Source organism: Xiphophorus couchianus, chromosome 16 (assembly GCF_001444195.1).
Source record: "Xiphophorus couchianus chromosome 16, X_couchianus-1.0, whole genome shotgun sequence".
NCBI lineage: Eukaryota > Metazoa > Chordata > Actinopteri > Cyprinodontiformes > Poeciliidae > Xiphophorus > Xiphophorus couchianus.
The window spans coordinates 18,868,935-18,892,934 of record NC_040243.1 but is presented as its reverse complement, the minus strand read 5'-3'; the positions used below and the strand labels follow the sequence as shown (position 1 = coordinate 18,892,934).

General features: G+C 40.3%; 2 protein-coding genes across 4 annotated transcripts in view; both read right to left on the bottom strand.

Annotated features, from left to right (window-relative positions):
• Positions 1-7,683: 7,683 nt before the first annotated feature.
• On the bottom strand, positions 7,684-17,281 carry tefb (TEF transcription factor, PAR bZIP family member b). 3 transcript variants are annotated; one of them, XM_028041696.1, is made up of 4 exons: positions 17,002-17,281; positions 11,421-11,981; positions 10,411-10,628; positions 7,684-9,479 (listed from the first exon to the last, which is right to left on the bottom strand). In XM_028041696.1, the coding sequence occupies exons 1-4, from the start codon at positions 17,105-17,107 to the stop codon at positions 9,264-9,266; spliced, it is 1,101 nt and encodes a 366-aa protein (XP_027897497.1). In that variant the 5' UTR covers positions 17,108-17,281; the 3' UTR covers positions 7,684-9,263. The 3 variants fall into 3 exon arrangements, with proteins under 3 accessions (XP_027897497.1, XP_027897496.1, XP_027897495.1); XM_028041695.1 differs by lacking the exon at positions 17,002-17,281 and adding an exon at positions 13,594-14,078 and having other exon boundaries at positions 10,411-10,613; XM_028041694.1 differs by lacking the exon at positions 17,002-17,281 and adding an exon at positions 13,594-14,050.
• A 1,607-nt stretch (positions 17,282-18,888) lies between these two features.
• Positions 18,889-24,000, bottom strand: part of LOC114159652 (zinc finger CCCH domain-containing protein 7B-like) — a 14,487-nt gene continuing 9,375 nt past the window's right edge. Inside the window, exons 13-22 of the mRNA XM_028041685.1 lie at positions 23,554-23,768; positions 23,354-23,454; positions 23,085-23,266; positions 22,643-22,728; positions 21,568-21,728; positions 21,108-21,213; positions 20,339-20,447; positions 20,036-20,172; positions 19,780-19,949; positions 18,889-19,651 (exon numbers count right to left, since the gene is read on the bottom strand). Of these exons, the coding sequence (XP_027897486.1) occupies positions 19,465-19,651; positions 19,780-19,949; positions 20,036-20,172; positions 20,339-20,447; positions 21,108-21,213; positions 21,568-21,728; positions 22,643-22,728; positions 23,085-23,266; positions 23,354-23,454; positions 23,554-23,768 (1,454 nt within the window). The 3' untranslated portion in view covers positions 18,889-19,464. The remainder of the gene's footprint in view (positions 19,652-19,779; positions 19,950-20,035; positions 20,173-20,338; positions 20,448-21,107; positions 21,214-21,567; positions 21,729-22,642; positions 22,729-23,084; positions 23,267-23,353; positions 23,455-23,553; positions 23,769-24,000) is intronic.

Below are 24,000 nucleotides of genomic sequence, written 5' to 3'. Positions count from 1 at the left end.
TATTTTGAAATTTTCAGTAAGCTTCATTTTAAATGGCCACACTAAACCCATGTGTAACAATGGTTGGTTAAAATCAGTTATAAAATGCCCAAAACACAAGTAGTTCTAAAGGCCAGCTCAATCCTCTGTAGTAACTGACAGTTCCTCCATGTTTGTAGTCTAACTATGTTCTGCCATAGTTAGAACTACAGTGATGCGTTTTTGTAGTCCTAATCAGCTGCTCTACCCTGCTCTTTGTTCTGTTGCTATGGTAATGAAGCCTGTCTGTCAGCTGTGAGTGAGACACACTCACAGCTGACAGGTTCTTTGCACCTCAGCTTCCGCGTTCGGGGAAAAGCGGCTCAATCGTTTCCGATCTATTGAAAAAGGCTGTTTACACTGGGTGCTTGCAGGGCTTGTCCAAGGTAACAATTAATGATGTACATCGATCCGAAGCTCCAACAAGTAGCTGGAGAAAGGTTTTAAGATGTTCGCCTCGTTATACGTTCACGGATACGAAGGTGAGTTTTACTTTCTTTAAACTTTGTGGCTAACATTAGCTTTAGCTTATGTTAGTAGGCAATATTCTCTGACATTTTTCTTGTAAAAATGTGCTATTTAAGTATCTAAACATTTTTCATCCATTCTAATGGACAATGTTTTTTTTTTTACCTTATTTTCAAGTATATTATGTACATTTATTGTCGTTAGTGTCAGAGACCAAGTAACGGGGATTTTACGGTTCAGGCGTTTTGCTTCTGAAGCCTGAGGAACAACAAGCCCATAGCTTAACAGTAGAGCAGCTCTGGTGTCGGAGTTCTAGTTCAGCTGACGGTTCAGGTTCAGAGTTGTTGCTTTTAGAAAAATATGGCCGTGTTCTTTAATGTCTCCGTGTTATTTCGCTTTATTAGTTTTGCATGTTTCTTGTGAAGCAGGACGGTGTTTACAGCAGTGTGTACAGGCGGATCAGTAGCTCGGCTGTCTGGTCTGCTCTCTCGTTCCCATAAACTCTCTTTCAGGCTGAATACAGAAGTGATTCCATGGAAATAACACAGGAGGCTCCTTTACCTTCTGCTTTAGGCTGAAGAAGTTGATCCGGAGTGAAGTGAAGGCTGTAAACTTTGCTGTGCGGCGTTAGCTTTAACTGGTAGCGACGAATATTTACAAGCCACCATCTTCTTAATTCAGAACCGCTTGGAAATCCATGAAAACGTAAAAGCCCATTATATTAGGAAGACAGCAAAGTGCATAGTATTGTTGTATTTGCGTCTGAAATACGACTTTGTCTTTTCTAGCTGTCATGGTAACTCAAAGCGGAAAAAAGAGAGCCGCATTTGCGCATGCGGTTGTGACGTCAGCGCGGCAGGTGCAAAGAGCCCATTCTATTTCTTTGAGCCAGCCAGTTTGACTGAAAAACGCAGTCCGAACAACTCCTTCCCGTTTGGGAACCGTGCTACGTATTCGAATATAAAATTTTTTTGAAGCGTCTGAGAGGGCTATTTGTCATCTAAGATAGTACCACGATTCATATTCTCTACCTCACTCACAGTAATAACAGTGATGAGAGAAAGATGGTGTGTGCTGAGCTCAGAAATTTTTCAGAAATACATGGAAGTCAATCTGTGACTATCCTCAGAGTATGGTGGCCCTGAGGTGCAAACCACTACAACACTAACGGAACCACTACAACATTAAGGAAACCACTACAACACTAACGGAACCACTACAACATTAAGGAAACCACTACAACATTAACGGAACCACTACAACATTAACACTAGAAGTGCTGGAGTTAGTCCACTTTGACTCCACTTTGACATCTAGAGATAGGCCAAATGACTTGAAGGATTGCTTTTGTTCTGTAAATAAGGCCATTACCTTATAAGTACCCTGGTAATGGCCTCAACGCATCTCACAGTTGCACAATTGTTCCTTAGACTTAGACTTAGACTTAGACTTAGACTGGATAATGCAGCACAACATCAGCTGCAAAAGGTCACATCTCTCCAAAAGCACTTCATGTATGCTTCAAAACTAGACTGAAGAGCATTACCTACCAGCATTACCAGCATTACCAGCAGGAGATCTGATCTCCTGTTGGTATCATAGATACCCACCCCCAACATGGACTATTCACACTCCTACCTTCTGGCCTGCCGGTCAACGACCACATTTACAATTGAAGAATGGATGCTAATTTGAGCCATCAGAGTCGTTGGTTCTTTTGGCACTGTTTCAGTAAGTCTGGGGAGAAATCGAAAACCTAGTACTCCTAGCCAATTAACCGCCAAAAAGTCCCCAAGGCTCCTGGTGCCGACAACCCCCAAAGATCCAATTCAGAAATTAAAATATCCACGGTGGCACCCAGTATCTCAAAGTTCCAGATTGGTACATGTGGATAAAAATATGTCCGACTCTTTTTATCAAGGATGGTGTCTCTTCAGGGGTATCTTGAGGGGTCTCTTCGGGGTCTTTTCTCTTGGCTGGACATCCTTTTGATCTTCTGCCACTGTGGCATTAATGGCTTGAAACTTTTCTTTCAAATCATGGACCTCTTTTTGGAGCTTTTTGTTCTCCACTGCAAGCCAGTGCAGTTGTCGGGACTTCTCAGTTATTGAGTCCTCTGCATTTTGTCTTACCGATTCTTGTGTCCGTTCCAGGAGCACATTTAATCTTGCCAAAGCGTCATAATTGGATTTCAGCTGCTGCGCTGTAGCTCTCGTTTCCTCCAAGTTGCAAGTAAGAAACCTTATCCGTTTTGTGTAGCGTTCATTTTGCTTCTCAAGGATCTCAATTCGTCCCTGCAACGTTCTCGCATTGTTATTTCTACTGTTGCTGAGACGCTGGAATTTCGTCCTCAAGTTTTCCTTTGTCATTTGAAGCTGGTCATATTCCTTCTTCAGATTCGCGTGTCTCTTTTGTAAAGCGTCGATATTTGCCATCAAGGAATTTTGTTCTGCCATTTTATATGCTTTTTGGGTCGAACCTAAAACTTCATTTCAAATGGCCAAACTAATCCCATGTGTAACAGTGCTTTGGATAAAAAAAGTCACACAAAGCCAAAAAGAGCAATTACATGATGTAAAATTTGTGAAGGCTTTTATTTTGAAATTTTTGTTAAGCTTCATTTCAAAGGACCAAACTAATCCCATGTCTAATAGTCATTGGGTTAAATCAGTTATATAATGCTCAAAAGAGCAATTACCTGATGTAAAGATATTCAAGGCTTTTATTTTGAAATTTTCAGTATGCTTAATTTTAAAGTTCCAAACTAATCCCATGTATAACAGTGACTGAGTTAAATCAGTTAAATACAGCCCATAGCAGCAAGTAGTTCTAAAGGCAAGTTCAGTCCTGATCTGTTTCAACTGAGTCTTCCACCATGGTTAGAACTACAGTGATGCGTATTTGTAGTCCTAATCAGCAGCCAATGTTCCTGTGTTCCGTTGCTATGGTAAATAATCCTCTGTGCCAACTGTCAGCTGAGTGAGACAATTCTCTGTTTGAGCCAGCCAGTTTGACTGAAAAAAAGCATTCGGAACAACTCTTTTCTGTTCGGGAACCGCAATACATATTCGAAAACCGTTTGAAGCGTATGAGAGGGCTATTTGTCGTCTCCGATAGTCCCGCGATTCATATCTCTACCTCACTCACAGTACTAGCAGCGATGAGAGAAAGAAGGTGTGTGCCGAGGCCTGAAAGTTTTGAGAAATATATGGAAATACATGGGTGAGAGCCTGAGTGAGCGTGAAAAATCCTGTCGCATGACTTTGCTCTGAAGCACCTTGACAGAAAACCGTAAGCTCTAGATAAATTTTGAAAATATTTTACCGGAGCAGGCATGCGTAGCAATGTCAGGACCGAGTTCGCAAGTCAGTCACTGCTCTCCTTATGCATTGCTATGGGCAGGCCCCAATAAAGAACTTCCTGTCATGTTTATTGGACCTTTTGTCTAATTAAGGAAATCTTAATGTTGTAGTGGTTTGCTCCTCAGGGCCACCGTATCAGAGGGATATTGAGGCTTTTATCTTGAAATTTTCAGTAAGCTTCATATAGAATTGTTGTTTAGGTTAAATGAGTTATTTACTGGCAAAACAGCCAGTAGTTCTAAATGGCAGCTCAGCCCTCTGTTTTAACTGAGTGTTAGTTAGAACTACAGATATGGCGTATTTGTAGTCCTATAGGTCAAAGGCTAACTGCGCAAGCCAGTGCCCTAACCTGAAAGAACAAGATAATGCAGACTAATATTATTGCACCGCCTATGGCGATGCACTAACCTGACAGGAAAATTGAGGCTTTTATTTTGAAAATTTCAGTAAGCTTGTCCTTGTCGTTCTTCTTCTTCTTCCTCTTAAAAGCTGAGTCTTTCACTGATCAAACATTAGATTCCTGCACGATTGATCGAAGCAGTAATGAGTCCTCTTATCGCAGTAAACAAATTCAAGCCAACGTTTGATCAATAATTCAAAGCAAAAAAATCTAACTAAAATGAAATAATTGAGGATTCTTGGATGGTGAGCACCCAGGTTGCTCACCAATCACCACCCACATCAGCTGGATTCGTCCCAGCAGATATTACTTTACATTTCATCAGCCAGCACTCTTGTCAATATATATTTTAAAAAAGTTTTAAAAAAAGGCTGGGCTCGTTGATCTGAGGGAAGCGCCGCAGACCAAAATGTACGGGTGAAAACATCAACATGCAAGACATGGAGGCTATTCATCTTTTTTTTGGCCCTCCCTCCTTTCCTTATCCATCTGGTTTGCCTTCAGTTCTTTTCTCCCAAGCCTCACCACACACACACACACACACACCCATCCCGCTTGTCTCTGAGGCTGCTGCTGTTATGCAACGCAGCTCCGCCGTGTGTGCCGATGTGATCATTACGCAACATCTCCTACTCCTCTGGAATACTGATGAGCGGCGAGCACCGACACTTGGGACGACGTGGACGGAAAAAAGAGAAGAAGCGGCTGCCCGAAAGGATAAATGTGACCCCATGTCGGATGTGAGTGCTCGGGATGATTGTGCTTTGCAGGAAAGGGTTCGGGATGAAACCTTAGTCCGCCTTACAACGCAGTTTCTTTGTTGGTTCTCGGTAGCAGGGGCGGCTCAAAGTTGAACAGGGCCCCCGAGCCCAGCGCACCTCCAGCTTGGTTGTTTACGCACGATCCCACTGAAGACGATGTTTTTTAAGAGTCAACTACACTCAAAAACGTGTGACTGGGCTAAATTAATATTTACAAAAATATAGCCTGGTAACTAAAAAAAAAGTGTGCGTATGTTAGTTTAAAAAAAATGTAATTACCTTTTACTTATTTAAAAACTATCAACTAAAAATGATTAAAAGTAGAGTTGAATTTTATTTTATCAATATTAAATTCTACCCAATGGGAACTCCCTGGTTTTAATTGCCAAATATTTCCACTCTAAGAATTGCACCATAAAGCATAATTAAATCAGTCGTTTTTACTTAAAGTTCAAGTTATAAAAATCTATTAAATTATATTGTTTGTTGTCTGATTTTCTTTTTTTTTGACTAAACAATTGTCACACTTTACCCCATGTGGTGAATCACCAAGGAATCCCTTAAACTGTTTAAACAAATCAGTAAATTAGCTTTATTCATTAAGGAAACTGCACGGTAAAACATTTATAAAGAGGTAAAATAAATTGTTGTCATCAGAGTTGTCATTTTTCTTCCAGTCACAGGTTTTATTAGAAGTCCTCACAGGTACATTTGCTGCACGCGTGTACCTTGGGCCGGCTCCGGTGAAATCACAACCGGAGCCCACACGTCATTAAATTCCACTTTATTTTATATGCATATAACAAGGTACAGTTACATATTATGACAGCTGCATGTATCAGATAGTGGGATTACAAAAACATGTTTATATCAAAAAGAGAAGAAACCAAAAAAACACATTGAAACATTTGACGATTTCTTTTCCCAGGAGCACTATGACAAGTAAACAATCATATTTGAACTGATTCAGATTTGCATTCCAACCTGGTTACATGGTGGAACTTGTTCATATTTGAGAAATTAAACTGAGCTCCAGATTTCCAACTAATAGCATTACTGTCTTATTGTGTGTTTTCTTTTTGGAACATCTTGAAAAAGTTCAAAAATCTTGATCACAAAATGATAAAAGATTTGGTTAAAGACAGAGGATCAATGTGTAGCAATAATCGACTGATAGACCGATGCTATTTTCCTTTCCTAAAAAATAATACAAGCTGCCAGTCGAGTATCTTTAACTTGTTTTAATCTCGCATCATTTCTTACATTATAAATTATTTTTTTAAGGTGCTTCACATCAGAACGAAAGAGACAGCTACATGCTGTGCGTAACATCTTTTTATATTTTTATTTGATACTAAAAACGTCCGTAATGGCATTAAATTTCAACCCTTTTTTTTTTTTTTAGGAGAAACGTGTTTTCCATTAAGTGGGAAAAATAAAATGTTCGCACTGTCCAAAAGGCATAAAGGAAAACGCACGCTGCTCTAAAAATGTCCTTTATACTACACCACCGAGAACGTTATTAGCCTTTATGAAAACACAGGAAGCACCGACTGATCCAGTGTATATCGTTGACATAATTCAATTTGCAGTAAATCGAAGTCAACCCTTAGAATAGTTAGAAAAAGATACCGCTTTCAGCTGAGACAGATGGTGCTGTTGTGCCCATCATAAGCAGAGGACATCTTTTTTTATTATTATTATTATAATAATTTATTTATTTTTTTTACAGAGTAAGTATCTTAGGCATCCAAAAACACATCCTATATTTAGTGATGGTTTTACAGACATAAGTACACTTGGTGTGACACTTACAAGAGAAAATAAAGACGAGCTTTACTGGATTTCATGCATTAGGATCCTTAAGGAAAGAAGACCAAAAACTGGAAGCACGACGACTTGGGGACATTTCTATTTAGTACGTCATAGCACGTTTTACACATAACATCGTTACTTAAACTTAAACAGGCATTACATAACAGAGTATTATTGCCACATTAATTATCTTTCCAAGAGTACAGTGAGAAGGAGCCCAAACCAGCCGATTACAAAATGTAGAAACCCCTAACAGTCTGTGATACTGAATTAGAAACAGGTTCGGCCATTTTAGCAAAAGGGAATTCAACCAAAGTTTGCGCCATAAAGAACTAACCTGCCGCTTACATGCTTTCTACTTCAACCAAGCCAACTTTAGCTCTGCTAAAATGCATCCAATCAGAATGGGAAGTAGAGTAGCCAGGCTAAGTCACTGCTTTGGGCCCCCAGGCCAGCAGGGAGCCCCCAAGAGCCCTTTCACCATCACACTACTTCCAGCTGATAGATGTCAGAAGCCAATGTTTACAGTCATGTTTATGAGAAATCGTGACTTTTACATGAGCGGTAGTCAGACTTTAAAGAGAACTTTCAAAGTTTTTAATTTTCAAATTCATTTCAATCGTGTTTTTATATAAATAAAAAAATATATACATTTAGTTAGATGTTGGAGTCGCAATTTAAAACTAATGATTCGTTTTTAATAGCTTTACATTTTTTTAATTACCTTTAAAGTTGTTTTATTTTTTAAAAAACGTACAAAATGTGTTATGTCTTCATACAAGGGGAAATTTAGTTTGATGGTCATGCTAGCAATTTATTGCCGCTAATTTAATCATTTCTATTTCATTATAAGATGTAATAAATTTGATTTTTAAAATTTGCTAAGATTTTTTAAATGAAATTTTAAGACATTTTTTTAAAAATATCTGAGGTGGAGCTCACATTCATGTACAATTCAGTCTCTCCCAGCCAGATTGTATAATTAAATGTCTTTTAATTACGCTTGTGAGACTTAATTGCAAGCGGGGCCTTGTGTCAAGTTCTACTAAAAACCTTGGACTGGCCCTGGTAGGACGTGCTGAATGAGGTAAAGCAAAGCGTCACATATCCTGGAGGAAATAACAAAGACATTTAGAAATCTGTTTGAAAAACATCCAAAAACACAGTTTATCCATTGAATTCCCTGCTCGGTCATTGGTTTTCATTGTATAACTGTTTGTTAAAGAATGAAAAAACTGGTTTCTTACACCACAATTAACAGATGTGTTATTACCATCAGAGAGAATACAGCACTCCTTATTTGGCAAACATTAGGATATTATTGGTTTAACAAAGACACCTTTCATAGTCCCTGTCTTAGGAAAAAAAATAATCATAATATATATTATTTACAAGCACGCGGGCTCTGGGCCCTGGCTACATGTTTAGGGGGAAAAAAAAGACAGAAGAAATCAATCCCGTGTCACGACACCTTTGGTGGGGAGACAGTGACTCTAGCGCCCTCTACTTGCAGTGTGCAGTAAAATAAACATCTCTGCGTTTTAACATACCCCTCCACGAATGAGGGCCTCCGAGTTCGTCAAACTTTTACCGTCTGGTTGACATAAAAATTGACTTTTCTTCCTTGATTTGTAAAGTCTTCATTTTTATACAACTCAGAATTTATTAGCCTTCAACACCCTCTTAATAATCCTCTATGAGGAGCTACTGGTTTTTTTTTTTTTTTTTTAATCTTCCTTCTGCGGTTTTAAAGTGAGCTAGGCGGCTAACGGCTACCTGTTCTCACACAGCTAATGTGTGAGTGTGTGTGTTTTAAGGGAAAAAAGTGCAATGATGAGTTACACACACTAAGAATACACAAAAACACGACGTGTACACGGGGAAGAACTGGGACGGAAGCCCGCCGACAGCAGTCTGCCCTGCTAGCAGTACCGGCACGAAGCTAACTCCGGCTCGTTTAATTAGCCTGATTGAGCCTGTCCACGACTTGGTCCTCCAAGAAGCAGTGGTGTGGTGATAAAACCGAAGTGTGTGTGTGTGAGAGAGAGAGAGAGAGAGAGAGACTGAGATAGAGAGAGAGATTCTGCTGCACCAGCTTTCCTCTTTTTCTACACTTTATGACTTTTTCCACACCCACAATCGACCACTTCTTTCAGTGTAGGAGCCAGGCGCTCTCCACAGGCCTTCCTGCGACCACCGCTCCCGTCGCACCCCCATCACCTGACAGCGTGTGTCCAAACCTCCAGCATCTCCACGTCAGCTGGCGCTCGACCGCAGGTCGGTGAAGACAACATTGCAAATTTAGGTGTGTGTCTCGTGTTGGGATTCTGCGGGGAAGGGAGTTCTGCTTCTGTCTCGCTGGATTCTAGATTTCTTTTTATTTCGTTCTTCTTTTTCGTCGCCGTTTCTTTTCTATTTTTTTCTTATTTGTTTTTGTCTTTACAGAGGGCCGTACTTGGCCTCGTAGCGGGCCACGACGTTCTTGCAGCGGCCGCAGTCCTTCCGCAGCTCGGCAACCTGCTGCCTCAGCGCGGCGTTTTCCCGCTCCAGGAAGGAGGCCCGCACCGTGATCTGGTTCTCTTTCAGCCGCCGCGCATCGCGGGAACGCTTCGCTGCCAGGTTGTTCTTCTTCCTCCTGGACCAGTATTTATCATCCTGGCGGAATTAGTGACAAACATAAGGACTCAAAGTTAAAATCTTGATGCTACCGACATTTTACCAATCATGAGTGTATGACAGGGTTCGCACTGCATGTATGTAATTGAATCTGAATTGTACAAGGGCACATTAGTGGCATTGTAAATATTTTTCAAAAAGAGGAGACTCTCAGAAACTTTCTAGAAAAAACTTGAAAATTTCTGAGTCTGAGTAGTCAGAAATTTGCTAAACACAACTCAGAAATTTTGAGATTAATCTAAAAACTTTCCCCAAAAAATTTAAATTTTGGAAATTTTCTAAAATTTTTAGATTTTCTAAGTTTTTTCAAGAAACGTTCTGAGATTAATCTAAAAATAATCTCAGTTTTTTTTATAGTATTTTTTTTTATTTTTAAATTAACATTTCTGAGATTATTCTCTTTTTTTCAGAGTTTGAAAAGTTGAAAATTTTTCACATTTTGAGATTAATCTTGGAAATTTCCAAAAATTTTGAAAATGTTTTGCAATTTCATATTTCTGAAAATTTTCCGAGTTTTTCCAAAATATTTTTTTTACATTAATATTTTTTTCTAGTAAATGTTGTACTTTTTAATCTCAGAAATGTCCGTTTTTTCTACAACATTGATGAGATTTATATATATGGCCCTAATTTGTCATCATAAAATAAAAATTCTAGTGATCATACAATGCCAATTGGTTTTGACAAACTGAATTGAAGTAAATTGAACTAATTCTAACAATTAAACAAGACTGAAGAGAATTGTTCATATTAAATAACAATAACTCAAACGTTGTTCCATTTCCAGGCAAATAAGTAAAAAAAAAAAAAAAAACATGTTGGCTTTCTTATTAAACTCTACTAAACTCTGGCCCATAAAGAAGACCGCCTGTCTTTAGATTTAGGGAAGCCATATTTGTATCTAGCCTACCTTTTGCTCGTCGGGAACAAACACTTTCTTTGCTTTTTTGATCATGGGCTGGGGCTTCAGCTCCTCGTCGGAGAACTTGTGCTTGCGGGGGTTGAACAGTTCTCCCCCAGGAACGCTGGACAGGACCAGGTCTGTGGGGTCCGGCTGGAAGTTGATGTCCACCTCGATGGCATCTGGGTCGATGGGGGAGGGCGTGTTTCGTTCTGCACCTTTACCGTCTGCGGGTTCAGAGGGAAACACTGAGTCGGGATGCAAGAGAGATTTTGATCAAATGCTGTCAAACATGTCGATGTTTCTGTAAAATCAATAGAGGATTAAATTAGTCATTGCCTTCGACAATGTAATTGAGATGTGATATGCACTAAATAACATAACTAAAGAGGAAGTAGAATGATGAATGGTTAATAAAATGTTTTAAAACTAAAAATTTGAAAACCGTGGCATACGTTCAACTAAATCTCCACGTTTCACACAGCAGCCATTTTGTTTTTCTCTGTCGTGTAAAATTAATATAAAATACATTGAAGTTGATTTGTAACGTGACAAAATGTAATGGGGGAAAAATAAATACAAGAATGAATAGTTTAGCAAGGCTCTGTGTGTAAAACTACATCGTCACGATGTTTTAGTACTTTGGGTGACTTGTCCTTTTCTAATATGGCAACCAGCCGTTGTTTGTTATTTAATCTACTTTACGTCTAATTTTTAATATCTCCTTTTGTAGATGATTTTAGATTCAGAGCTTAGTGTAATAACCGCCTTATTTGGTGGAAGTTTGAACGCTGTAGACTGACTGGCCGCTGATGTGACTGTATTTACGTATGCAAAGGGACTCCGTGCACCACAGTGAAACCTACAAGGGGATGTCAGTCTACAATAAGTACGGGAAACGCTCCAGCTTTCAGTTTTTGTGGAACTAAACTGTAATTTTCTGCTCAGTCTAATTCAGGATCTATAGAAGAAGAGTAAATCCAAACAGTAATGAATAAATTAAGGATCCCATTACTTGCCTGTTTTCTTCCCTTTCACTTCTGCTGGAGCTTCCTCAGTCAAAGCTTCCTCTTCTTGTCCTTCCTCCTCCTCCTCTTCTTCTTCTTCTTCTATTTTGGCAGGCTGCAACATCGTGACCGTCACGGTTTCCTCTGCATCCGAAGGGGCGTCGGAGGGAGGCGCGGCGGGGGATGCTGAGGCGGGGACTTCGGCGGGGACTTCGGCGGCGGTCGGAGGGGCAGAGACTGGTGCGGCGGGAGCCACAGCGACGGCCTTGGGAGCGGGTTTGCCTTTGGTTTCCACGGAGGCCAGAGTCCTCTGTAGCTCCTCCTCCTCCAGGCTCACCGGGATCCCGTTCTCCAGGAGAAACTCGTCCAGGTCCATGTACTCCAAGTGGAACGTCTCGCCATCGTAAGGAATGGTCTTCTCCCAGATGGCCGGGGTCAGGGAGGCCGACGCTCCTGCACCGCCTCCTCCGCTGCCTCCACCTCCTGCTCCTCTAGAGCCTCCACCAGCACTGGAGGCCACACCGCCTCCTCCGTCCACATCCTCCGAGGAGCACTGCTTCTCCTTCTCTAATTCTGCGTAAAGCGCAAAAGAAAAAAAGAAAGGTATTAAGCCAGTGGACATTTTTTGTTCCCCCCTCCACTCTCTGACAAATGCAAAACTAACAATAAAACTAACAAAGCAGACATTTCCACCGCAATAGTTGATAAAATACTTGACGTTTTTTATGAAAGGAAAGCCACCATTTCTGTTCTCCGTGTAGTTTGATTGACAAAAATCACAACAGGCACAAGAATCAGTTTTGATAATGAAGGAAAAGTGACAAATTTTGACGTAGATTTTGGAGTATTTCCAGCAGAAGTTGTGAGCCCTGCAGCAATTTTGCAGAAAAAAAAAAAAAAAAACATCCTTTGGACGTGCCTCAACCATGTCTCCTTTTCAAAGATCACTTTAAATCTCAGAACGGCTCCCCATAAACATTACAGTCATTACATCATTTTAAATGCTTTTATTCTGATTATAATTTATATATTATTTATTAAAGACTGCCATTACATGGAATGTCAGTGAGGAGAATCAGAACATTTAATACGGCCAGCCGTGGCTCCTCGTTTTGGACAGCAATGCTTAATCGAATGATTCGACTGGACCGTTTAAAAGCGTTTCTATCAGCAGGAATGTTGGAAATATTTGATTGTGAAATCGGTCCAGTCCAGTCTGTCATGCTTCACATCACAAACCTTGTTCATGCGTTCTACGATTCCCAAATTTTCCTTAAAGAAGAAGAAAAAAAAACTCCCTACATCATCTTTTGTTGGAATTGTACAGGATACAGAACAAGAAAACTGCATTAAGGGAGGGTTTTGATTAAAAAGATGAGCAAAACTTTAAAACTACACAAGAAATCGGATTCTGCCTGGTGTGACGTCACTAGACACATGGGCGATCTGGTGCTCAGAAAGGTACATTTTATCTTTGCAGGATCCGTTTTAAAGCAAATTAGTCAAAGAAAATTGGCAGTTTGCTTTATTGGTGACAAACTAGCGTATTTAGCAGAAAGGTCTGACTGTCGGCTTTAATAAATATGTATTTTCTGTTTCCAACTGTACACACATGCACGGCAGCAGAGGCGTATTTATACATGAACAGGAAGCGGGTGGTGTCACACACAGTCAAAAACCGTGTAAATATAAAGGAGGGTTCCAATCAAATAGTCCGCCAGTGACTCCTTTGCCGGAGAGAGCGGAACATTACAGCATGGGGCGTCACGGAAGTCAGATCATGGACCTTCCGCATAAACAGACACAAAGCGACGCAATCTGAGCTAAGAAAAAACAAATAAAACATTTAAAGTAGGAGTTGGATAAAACAGCCACGCCGTTTCTCCGTCCGGAAGCGTCCTTACAGAGTGGTTTTAATGGTTTCAGAGCGGTCCAGAGAAGTGGGAACTTTTTGTTCTTTTTTACGCTCCCCCCCACTCCCCCTCCCCAACCCCAGCCTCGGATGAAACAGGCTGGGAGCAACACATGGCACACAGGCCACTCCATCACCAACACCGTTAATACTAACCACGCACACATAATGATCCCTAAGTAGCACAGGAAGTGTGTGCGTGTGTGTGAACTAGTTCTGTTACCTTAAAATAACAGCCCTGTAAATCTCTTAGAATTGACACCGGCAGCTTACCGTCGTCTCCTTCCTCCAGGATATTAGGAGGTGGGATGTCCATGATCTTCTTTAAAACAAAAGGGTAGGACTCCTGAGGAGCCGCTGCGGCTGGGAGCGCCACTGCCACCTCGGCTTTGCCAGGCATTGTTCCGTGCCAAGGCTACGGGCAAGACGGAGGCTGAGTTGGCAGCTAATGCTGGGTCCAGAACCACGGAGATTAAAAAAAAGCCCCCCACACAAATTCCCACTATTTCTGTAACCACGGCTAATGTTGGACCTTCTTTATCAATAATAAGACGTGTCTAATAGACTTCACAACCGTCTCGTTCTGCGTACCCACCGAGCGCGTTCATTGGATATTCATGAGCGCGAGGCCCGCCTACTGAGGGGGAATAGTGGGAGCTGATTGGTTGTCGCTGCTTTTGAGCATGAATATGTATGAGCGTCTTATTTTTGCTGTAGTAGCTGCTCTGTCTTACAGGTAATAAACGCTGAAAGATAATGTACATAAAATAATATCACGAACTAAATGCACAAACTGTAAGAATGTGTAGATATCCGAACATATTTTTTTTTAAATAAAAATAGCGCTAAAAAAAAAACAAAAATATAAATGAAAACTCACTAGATTGGACAAAACCCGCAGAGATAATGAGGGGAAAATAAGTAAATTAATTAAAGTTGTTTACGTATTGTGTGCAGGCAAGGTTGCAAGTCAGCAGCTCTCCCCCAAAACACAGGCTGTCTGCTGTGACTTCTCTCGCAAGAACGGGACACTCGTGGACAAACACGTGCGGCCCGCCCTCGCCTTCGCTCACGTGAAAGCGCAAGCTGTCGAGGGGCGTGGCTTCAGATCCTCCGCACGTGTGGGAAAAGGAGAACAGCAGCAAGGACGCGCGTGCTCACGGATTAAAAACACGCAGACAAGCGCGCGAGGACACTGGAAGAGCACAACAGACGTCATTCACTACCAACTTTTTATTTATGGTTTTTTGTTGTGTTTTTAAATTTATGTGCGCAGATTTTGTTTCTAGTTCCCGAAAATGCAAACCTTCGACTCCGTGCGAAGGACGAGTGAATTTAATCACTGCTAAAACAGACGCGTTAAAGTGCCGACGCTCACGTTTCCACGCACCTTTCTGCTCGTCACGGGTATCCAACCCACCTTTACTGCCTGTATCTGTTTACGCCATTAATAATAGCGACCTGATAAACAAGCTGCTAGTCCAGGCTGAAAGGAGGCCAGGAAATTTCCCAGGCAGCAGCTGGTTCATGAATGCCACGCAGAGCAATGCGGCCAGTAAATCAGATCAGATGACACCAGAACCTGTGTCAAAAGGTCTGAATAGGTGCTCAAAATCTATGGAAGTGCCAACGTTTTACTATTTTAAGTCATTTTAATGCCAGGAAAAGTGCAGCCAGTGTGATCAGAGGTTTGTCCAGCTGAGTCAAGCTCAAACCGGCAGTCCTCCCAGCCTGCACACTGCTAGCCAGCTGGCTTAAACGAAGCTTTACGGCCTTCATTTTGCTTACAAGAAATATAATATTTTCGCTTGAGAGAAACAGTAATGGTGCTGAAACTATATAAGCGTCTGCCTTCACTCTTATTCAGGGAATGCTGTTGTAAAGTTGCCAAACAACAGCCACCATATCTGGGAAGCATCAGAATGCAGGCTAGTTAATTGACTAACATCAACATCTCATAGTTGTATTACTTGACAAACGTAGAACAATAAAACGCTAGAAGCTATTAAAAGTTGTGGGAAACGGTTTCACATTTTTACCGTGTATATAAATGTTAAGGATAGCATTATTGTAAAGAAATTTGAGAAAAAGCGACTTGATCACTGCATTCATAGTAACGAAATCCACATTGACATTTTGAAGACAAGAATAATGAAGATCTGTTGATGATTGTGGGGAAGATTTGGCCTATTTCAGGTGAGCGATATAATCATTTCACAAACCCTTCAGAAGCATCACTTGTACTCCTGTGACATTTCTCCTCTTTTTTTCCTGTTTACACAATTCTTCAGTCCCACTGTAGCAGAAGAGTAAAGGTTGCAGTTTGCTTTTCTTCAGGGTAAGAGTGAGTGATGAAACTTACTGTAGAATGAAAAGGGAAAAATGTTGCATTTATAACTACTGGTGTTTACAGAAAAGTTAAAGAATCCCTCTTCCAACCGCTTAACAAGACGACAGAAATATCGCAGGATGCATTCGTTAACTGAACATAAACAACAACAACAACAGCAGAATATAATACCTATTTCCACTTCTAAAACGTATAATTTTCTCTGTGCAGCTTGGCAGACGATGTGACAATCTGAGGGTTAAGAGAACAGCAGTGCTGCCGTTGGACTACACAACGCGGGGAGCTATCCAGTCCTGAAACGGCCCTGCACTGCATACTTTTAAAAACATTCACTTTGACAATTGTTGCAATGTGTTTCACTGGATCTCAGAAAACAGAAGCAGCTGGTGTTAATCATTCATATGCTTTCCGTTTTGTGATCCTCGGAGACATCAATTAATGAGAGGAACAATTCGTACACATGGGTAAAGTCTCAGTAGCCAAGCAAAAGACAACGCACAAATTCTAAACAAAATGTTATTTTATTTTTTAAAAAGATCACTTTTAAGTTGCTTGAAGAGACAACAATGTGTGTTTTTTTTTAAGTGTGATGTCTGCAAAAGACTTTGTTTTTTGGGGGACTACAGATTAAACGAATCTGAAAGTTGCAGAGCCAATGAATGACTTCTCTGCGCCGTGGTAATGTTCAGAAGGGTGTGATTTTGAAAAGTTGAGTTTGAGTAGAAATCAAACACAAAGTGAAGCCTGAGTGAAGGCCGTTTCCCTTCTGTTGCATCAGCTGCGGGTGGCCATGTTGTCACCATAAGCTGAAAGATTGCAATCTGGTGATGTCACAGCTGTTCATGAGGAGGGGACATATTTGCACACTTCTAAGTGAGCCACACCTAAAACTCACCTGCGACTGTTGCACCTTTAGCTAATGAATCACAGATTATTTCCCAGTACACGGTGCAACTCTTTGTTTCAATTTATTTTTACTTAATACCTTGTGAGCGCAAACTGCATCAACTTCAAATCACAGAAAACAAAAGAAAAATATTTAGACTGTCACAAAGTAATGTCACCATTAAACGGCCCCATGATTGTTTATAATTAGTAATTTATTTCTGGTTATATGGAGATACTTAATGCAACCCTTTACAAGTAATGTAACTAGCACTAGTCTAAGATTAAAGTGTATAGTTAGGCTTTACAGAACCCTACAGTAGGAGTATACCTCCACTTAAAATGGCATTAAATCGTTTAAAGTAGGCTATAAAGAAAAAAACAGAAATCGATGCAAACTTTTTATGAATGAAATAATTAACAAACAGCATTAAAAAGCCACTCACCGATGTCATCAAAAGCTGGAAAAGAGAAGGGATAGTCGGCCAGGGCTTTTAGGAGATCAGGAATCTCGCTTCTATCTCCAAAGAGGATTTCACTCGTTGCTGACATGCTGAACCGTGACGCACCTGCTCTTGTCGACAAGAAAAGAAAGTCCAGCAAAAATGACAGAAACTGCTCCCACTCAGAAGAAGATCCTCAAAATACGAAGCAACCCCAGTATATGCGCTCTGCAAGTCACTTCTTTCACTTTTCACCAACTTCTCTGCATCACAGGGACGCCCACATGTCTCCAAGTATTATGGATATAATAAGTAGCAGAAGCCACGCCCCCGAACTCCGTGGGTTCGACAGCGCGGCCTTTCAGTTGAGCTGGCGAGCCAATCAGAAAGCGGGGAGGCGGGTCCTCAAAGCAACAACAACAACAGGACTTCACAGACTGGAAAGCTGGGTTCCGTACACCATGCACGTCTGCACGTGCGGCCCACAGCAGGGCTTCATTAGGGGCGAGCAGTGACTCCTAGTGGCCGACGCAGGCAGTGCAACGCAGAGAGAGCGTGGTGAACGCGGCACAATCTGCTTGTTTGAGCAATCGGGAGAACTTTGTCTAAAAAGAAGACGATAACATCTGCGTAAAGTCGATTGATATAAACGTTCACGCTCAAAATCTAGTTCTAAAGTGATTTTCATTCATTCAAAAGAATCAATATAGTACAGTTACTGTTACCATGTCAGTCAAGAAGCTGGTGCTCCACTGAGATGCTTCTCCCACATATTGTTTGGTTTAGCATTTGTTAATAAAAAGCATAAACTTAGATCTGATCAAGTCACGTTGTTCCAATTAGAGTACATTGCAGCAAACGCCACAGGCTTATATTTGTAATGGTAGGACTTTTGTTCACCTTTACTCCACCCAAAAATGTTGGCATGTTTAATTAGTGACCCCACTCTTTGCAGGTTCCCCCCTATAACCGCTAGTGAAAAAATTACTTTAGTATATTTCAAACATACTTACATTTGTGCAAGTACATTTTAAGTATACTAAGTATTAAGTGTACTACCTATAAATGTATACAAAGTATACTAAAAGCATGCTTGTACTAATTTTGACACAACTTTAAACACACTTAAATATAATTGTATGGAATACACTTTTAAGAAATATATTAAATAAAAGTATACTTTAAGTGAGCAAAAATATGTATTTTCTCAAGTGTACCAATGAAACAATATGCTTTTAAAGATATTTTGTGTATATTTTAAAACATATGCTCAAAATAGAACTTTTTAAACTTCACTTAACGCTTACTTTAAAAGTAAACGATTAAGTATACTGACATTTCAGTATGTTTTAAATTACATCTCGGTATTAGCATCCTGCTTACCATGTGTGGAGACACGAAAAGAAAAAACAGCATCCTAGCGCAGCCTAGCGGCTAAAAAAACATGGACTAAAAAAAACCATTAACTGTCATGTCATATTTAAACCCCAGGGTTTAAAGAGAAGTTGCTCCAGCTCCTGACAAACCTAAAAAGTAGAACTATAAAATGCTTGGGATTGTTAACTGGACCAAATAAAGCCACCAAGAATTTAGCTACAAATGGATATTTTTCTACATGTAAAGAATTGTGTAAAGACTGTAAATCTGTTATTTATATTGGCTTTTTGGTAAAAGTATGTTACTGCAAGCAGGGTTGAATTTATTATGCTTAGCCCTGTATTCCTGGTACCCTCAGCATATTAAGAAAACATCCAACTGTTTCTTATTTTTAAAAAAAAGTTAAGAAAAAAGGAGAATCTCTGCAAAATTAAAATATAAATGAAGATGTCAGATTATGCATCAGTTTTGTGAGGGTTCCCCTCCACAACAGAGGCTAAAATGAGGAAAGTGTTTGACAGCAGGTTTTCTTGACGTTTATTTAGTATTCTGAGAGAAAAATAAAAATAACCAAATGCCTCGTAGCTTGTTTGTATAAAATCAAAGTCATTGATTTTAAGTATGTAAGGGTTTTAAGTTTTTCCAACATTCAAGCTAACTGTGACAAACTGTGGGATGAAAGGATAAACTGCTTCTGAAAAAAAGCCAAACGGAGGGAGAAAGAGAAAAAACAAAAATAGGAAGCATGGTTGAATATGAACCTTAGAAAAAATGTAACTGATTCTTTCATGGCAGCTACACATTTCACAGTCTATGCATTACATTCAAAGGATGCTTTACTTAACAACAACGCTGACATTATGCAAAAATGAGCAGAAAATGTGTTGCTAGAAACTTAAAAACATTAACAAAATTAAGTTTAGATGGTGACTTATTTTTTGAAAGGCAAATACTTCCATAGATTCAATGGTATATTTGGCTAGCAGGAAATCCTGATTGCTGTCCCTTTGGTTTCAGTTCAACAAGGCGTGAAACGATCACACTGATAGGTTGCTGGGCCCAAAACCGGCCCGCAAAGTCCCATTATTCTCAATCCTGAAGCAGAAAGTTGTACTTCCCAAAGTCAAGCTCGTCCGGCATGATGAGCATGTCTTCCCTGGCTTTGGCAAGCTTTTGTTGGAGAAAATCCCGTCTCTCGATCCACTCCTGCAGCTCCTCTGAACCGTGAGCGTAGTCGCAGCTTACCCCGTCAGGACAGCCGCCGTCGTCGGCGATTCTGGAAATCACAAAGATTACGCTCAATTTGCGACCGGTCCTCGCTCGGGTTAAGCCGTTTCCGGACCCCAGGAAACGTCTGAAGTGGAGGAAGTGGAGGAGGACTGGACAACCAGACACGGAGCTTACTTGGGGCAGATTTTAAAACACGCTCCAGGGAAGCGGTAGCTCCACGCCAGAGCCTCGTCTTCACCCTCACAGCTGAACACTCGGTCTTTGTGCTTCTCCGTAGAAATGTGTTGCTGCCACTGCCGCTCGCTGTTACTGTGCTTACCACACAGCCGGCAGTGGAAGCCATCCTAAGAACAGGGATGATAAGGATGCATGTTTAAAACCTCCTTTTTGTTGCAATGCCAATTAATAAGCAAACAGACCATTCACCAACCATTTGTTCTGCATAGTCGGTTGGCATGGCGATGAATTTCTCCCCAGGGTTAGACTGATTGCACACGGATCCATCTGACTGGCGGTTTTGAGCAGCTAAAGCTAGCCACATGTTGTATACTTGCTCCATGTCATACACTGCAAACACAAACACAACTGGTTTAACAAACCAAACAATAATATTCCTTAATGAAGCAAAAGCATCTAAAATGTGACTCCAAATTATTCAAACACCAGACAGGACTTGTGTGATTGTTTTATTATTTTATAGCTACTGCAGTGGAGAGAAACTGAAGTCACTCACACTCGTTATTTTTCATGTACATCCACATCTCCTTCTCCTCTTGGCTGTGAGCAAAGGTGCAGTTTCCAGTGTAGTTGCACTTTCTCTTCTCCAGAACCTGTGCGCACATCTGACAGAAGGAAAAAAAAACACACAAATAAATACACGCAGAATTGCAAAAGTGTTCACACCAATTCGACTTTTTCACATTTTGTCACGTAAAAATCAGAAAGCTATTTGTGTTTTAGTTGCATTTTATGCGATAGACCAGCACAAAATAGGGCTTAATTGTAAACAGAAAGAAGTTTTTTTTTTCTTCCCCCCACATAAAAATCTGAAGTGTGGAGTTTATTTGTATTAAACAGAGAAGCAGCCAAGAGGCCCAACTCTACAGGGGCTGCCAATATCAATAGCTGATCCCAAAACAAAAGCTAAACTTATTGTAAAGATGCAACTTGAAGTTGGTATTGCATTTTGTTGAAACCAAAATTATAGTGACTGCTACACTTAAAAAGGAAAAAGAGAAAAATTGCAAGCCTGAGAATATCGTACCAACTCTGAAGGTTCGGGGAAGGCAACTTGAATTTGTTTTACTGCAGGAGGAATTTCTCATAAATTGGTAGGAACAAAAAGGGAAACAACATTATGTGGACATATTGAAGTAGCAGTTCAAGACATTGGCCATAAGGTTAAACCTCTGGGCTAAATGAGTCATACAACAAAAATCTGGGGGCTCGTCCGGGATGAGCGTTTGCATAAAACCTCCTATATTTAGGATTAGCAGACCTACATCATAGTACAGAGGGAAGTTCTTGGCGTGTGGCAGTGGTCGGACAAGAACCCATTTACTCCGCTCTGAGGACCTGACCAGCAGCACTCGTCTGTCTTTGGTCCACCTGGAAATGAAAAGGGCACAAACCCAAAGGCACTGGGTTAAATTAAATCTAGACACTGAATAGAGCAGATCTGTGCCTATAAAAAAAACATTTTTAATTAACTGAATCAGTATTTTAATGGTTTAAAAAAAATTGTCAATGGTTTTGACACTAAGGTCTTCTTCTAGTGAGAATATAGTAGTACTCGTATATCATAATACATTTATTTATTATGATAACTACTGTCAAGAATGCATGGTTCTGTCTACAGTGGGCCGAGTCCCAAAGATTCTTGCCTGAATAAGAACAAAAGTTTACAGACCAGTTACATTAAATACATCTACTGAATATATGTGGACTGTCGTATTTCCTCACGCGTGTCTGGCTTTAGCTGTACAGTATTTGAGGCCTTTGTCCGGTTCACTGATCAGGCCATCCCGCCAGCACTGTGAACATGCAAACTTCATCTTCATGTTAAGACTTGCTCCAGCATTGCTTGATCCTTTTAATTTGCCTCCACCTCCACCAGAAGACAGCTGGAGACAGGAAAATTAATAGAGGCTAATGTTATTTCATGACATCGTAAATTCAGTTTTTGTATAAAAGTCAGAAAATTTAAAAGGACACAAATCATTTAACCTGGGAAAAGTCAGGAAACCTAAACATAAGTCAGAATTTCAACATGGAAAGTTGGATGCCAATGAACACTATATTACAAACAGTGACATTTTCAGCAATAAACTTCACCTGAACTGTAAAACCTTCTTTGTTAAAATATTTTTAATGCCATAAAATAGAAAGAAAAAAAATTATCAGTTTGTTTTTGCTGCTAACAGTAAGGCAACAGTAACCAAACATTGCTGGCTTCCTGATTTAAAAGTAGAATGAGCTCAATCTGGATAAAATGTCAAACACAGATTCAAACTGCAACTACCAACATGACTCAAAGACTGCACAACACCCCAAGACAAATTCAAACAGTAAATTTGGGCAGTAGTTTGATTAATATGGTAAAGGATGATATGGTGGGCCCTTAAACAAGCCATATATGCTCAGAAATCTGTAAAAAGACTCTCACATTTTCACACACCTTTCTGCTTTTCTAATGACTGTAAAAAAAAAAAAAAGATGCCAGTTGTTGGTTTCAAGGGCTAATGGACATGTTTAAAGGATGGTGACTTTTAAACAGAGCACCGGATTGGTTGATCGTTCTATCCATAAACTAAATTGTTTTAATACTGCTCTTTGTTTTTCTTCAGATTATCTCAGATATTAACATTTATTTGACAAACACATTAACACTTAGTTGTGACAAAAGAAAAAAAAAGAAATTTGTAATGGGTCAATACTTTTTCTACTGAATGAAAACAAGATCGAAACTAATTTCAAATAAATAAACAGCCTATAGATAAACTGGTGTGCTGTCAATGAAACCAATCTCATTCCTTACCCTTTTTTCTTTCTCCTTTCTTGCGTTTTGTTCCTGCTTGTCATAAAATCTCGTGGACACTTTCGCAATCTCATCCAGACTGATGCCTGTAAATGAACACACATTTGAATAAAAACTGGTCACTATTTTGTCATTGAGTATTTACAAGGTGGCAATCAACTACACATGCTGCTTTTAAATAAATGTTTATCAACTCTTTAGAACAGCAATGCAGGAAGTTTTGAAGCAAATATCACTTTAAAAATGTTTGGAAATGTATTACAAGGATTATTTTCAGGTACAGACGAATCGAATGTGGAACATCTTGCAGCAAAGGGGGAGAAACTGCTAGCCTGGACTGAATCTACCTTAAAATTTTACCCTTCTGAGAACATAACTTCCTGGATCATACAACCTGTGGCACTAACAAACTAGTGCGTCTGTTATTGTGACAGGACTGCACCTGTATGGCGCTGAACCCTCCAGGTTTTCAGCTCTACGACGGAGTGGGCAAACACACAATTGTCCTCCCTCTGGCAGCCGTATCGGATGGCCTGTCGGCACAAATCCAAGTGGCACACGACGCTGAAAGGACGGACTTTGTTGTAGTTAATGTTGTGGGTCCTCACCACAAAGGCCAAGCACCTGGCGGGAGGCAGAGGGGAGACGTTGGAGGTCGTGTGAACCTGGAACGAAAGAAGCCTTGAGGGTTCGGGATCGGTGCAGACTCACTTATTAGCATCAAAGTCGTGACGAGCATCCAAGTTGGAGCAGATGGTTTGACTGACACAGGAGCGCTTACTGATGATTCTAGGTTTACTGTCGTAGCATTCCTAAGGAGACATAACAACAACAAAAAATTGAAAACTAAAAGTCAACCCTCGTGTCTTCAGTTTTAAACCTTTCAGATATGACGGTGTGCGCGCACTGACCTGGCAGAGGAAGATAAACATGCCCTTGTGTTCCTGCAGAAGGCCGATGATGCTGCTCACCGGGTCCAGTTGGACCGCTGATGCTCCAAGCAGGGAGAACCTGTCCAGCCGTCCCTTTCTTTCCTCTGTCCAAACGTCGATCTCCAGCTGGTTGTAGGCAAATGTGCATTTTTCTCCAAACTTGCACACACCCGCATCCCCAGACCTCAGCAGCTCTAAATACAAAATGAAAAAATAATAATTTCTTCTGCGTTTTTGGGAATAAATGTTTCAGCTCAAAGAAATAGAGAAGATAACCTGATTAAATACTTCCAAAAATTGTTTTTAAGTCATGGTTTCATTTATTAAAAAGGAAAAAAAAGTTATACAGACCAAGCAGAAAAGCTTAAACACTAATTGTTAAAACATTAAATTACGGTTTTGGAAAAGCCTAGTCAAAGTCTGAAC